General features: G+C 45.4%; 1 protein-coding gene across 1 annotated transcript; it reads right to left on the bottom strand.

Moving 5' to 3' along the window:
- Positions 1-520: 520 nt before the first annotated feature.
- LOC138452711 (olfactory receptor 2K2-like) lies at positions 521-1,471 on the bottom strand. The gene has a single exon (XM_069605059.1). It carries the CDS (start codon positions 1,469-1,471, stop codon positions 521-523), a length of 951 nt encoding a protein of 316 aa, XP_069461160.1.
- Positions 1,472-1,766: the final 295 nt, after the last annotated feature.

The raw sequence follows: 1,766 nt of genomic DNA, 5'->3' as shown, positions 1-1,766 counted from the left end.
AGTTTACTGTCACAGGTTCCAAGTTAAGTGACATGCATCGCACCAGTGCCCACCACCCAGACGCACCAACTATAACCAGTGGAACCACACAATGCACCACATTCCACACATTCTACCTCTGACGTCACAGTAACATAGCATCATTACCTTTTAACTACACCCCCAGATCTGCCAATGGGCTTTGGAAATGAAGCACTTTTTTCTTGCTAGAATGTCACAGGAGTAGATCAGCTGCTCTATCCTGTTGCTATTAGTAGAAGATCAGTTTTTCTGAGTATTGGTTCCATCCGGTCAAACCGATCCTCAAGGATGAGCGATTTATGCTCTCTTCATTGTATGTCAGCCAAGACTTATTATTTATGAATTCACTAATCCTACTTCCCCCTCGCTTCCCGATACAGAATTCCATGTGTAAGAGGTTTTCTTCCTGGAGGTCAGGGATGAATATGCTCTATATGGAGTGGCTGCCACTTCTGATGGTACCTTTGAAGGAAACCCCATGGCTTTTGCCTTCCTACACTCAACTCTTCAACATGTACCAGGTTATGTATCTGCTGAACATTTTCTTCATAGACCCTTTAACCTCCTTGTTCCTTAGTGTATAAATGAGCGGGTTCAACATGGGCATCATCAAACCATAGACGAGAGACACAAACTTTTCATTCTCCCTTGAGATCAGCGACCTGGGACTCATATATATTGCTATGGCTGTCCCATAGAAGAGACTCACCACCGTCAGGTGAGAACCGCAGGTGGAGAATGCCTTGTGTCTGCCAGTGGAGGTCGGCATTCTCAGGATGGTGGAAATGATATGAATATAAGTGAAGATGATAAGGGATAGAGGAGCCACAAGAACGATGATAGAAACCACAAAAATCACAGCTTCAATAAGGCGGGTATCTACGCATGCTAAGCTCAGCACAGCTGCCAATTCACATACAACATGGTTGATCTTGTTTTGTCCACAGAATGGCACTGTCATTGTTAAGGACACATGCACAATGGGGAGGAGGAACCCAGCGGCCCAGGTTGCAATAGTGAGTCTCATACAGACAGACCTTCTCAAAATACGTGGATAGTTAAGGGGGTTGCAGATGGCGACATAGCGATCCCCGCTCATGACAGCGAGAAGGATAGCTTGGATGGCACCCAAGGAGTATCCCATGTACACTTGGGTCACACAGCCAGAAAAGGTGATGGTGTTAGTTTCCGAGAGAAACCCATCAAGACATGTTGGAACATTTGTTGATGAGTAACACAGATCTACAAAGGACAAGTTGCAAATAAAGAAGTACATGGGCGAGTGCAGCCGCGAGTCACCTCTGACCACTGTGATGATGAGGCTGTTTGCAATCAGTGTGACCAGGTAAATTGTGAGGAACACCACAAACAGCACAATCTTTATCTGCGGTGAGACTGAAAATCCTAGAAGAATGAAGTCCATCACCGAGCTTTGGTTTCCTTTTTCCATTGTCTTCTCTCCGTGTTTTCTGGAAAGGAAAAAGGCACTTGATGAGTACTGATAGGTCACGAAGTGTGTGCACTTCCAAGTTCCTATTATTGCACTGAAATTGAAATCCACTCAAATGTAAAGGATTACTTTGAAACATTAACGCCCAGCATTGCATTGTGGTGTGGTGGTAAAGTAGCGGGCATCGGGGACATCAGCGGGGACCTCAGCGGCGGCAGAGGGTTTGATAAATCAAGAATTGCATCTGGGATTTGAGTTCAGGCATGGACAGGCCCATAGGGAAACATTTCAATAC

Source organism: Ambystoma mexicanum, chromosome 4p, assembly GCF_040938575.1.
Source record: "Ambystoma mexicanum isolate Mex_15411 chromosome 4p, UKY_AmexF1_1, whole genome shotgun sequence".
Lineage (NCBI taxonomy): Eukaryota > Metazoa > Chordata > Amphibia > Caudata > Ambystomatidae > Ambystoma > Ambystoma mexicanum.
Note: the sequence above shows the minus strand (reverse complement) of the source record. Positions and strands in the feature narration are given on the sequence as shown.

Coding starts and splice junctions, on each gene's coding strand:
- LOC138452711 (XM_069605059.1), bottom strand. CDS start 1,471: ATGGAAAAAGGAAACCAAAGCTCGGTGATGGACTTCATTCTTCTAGGA.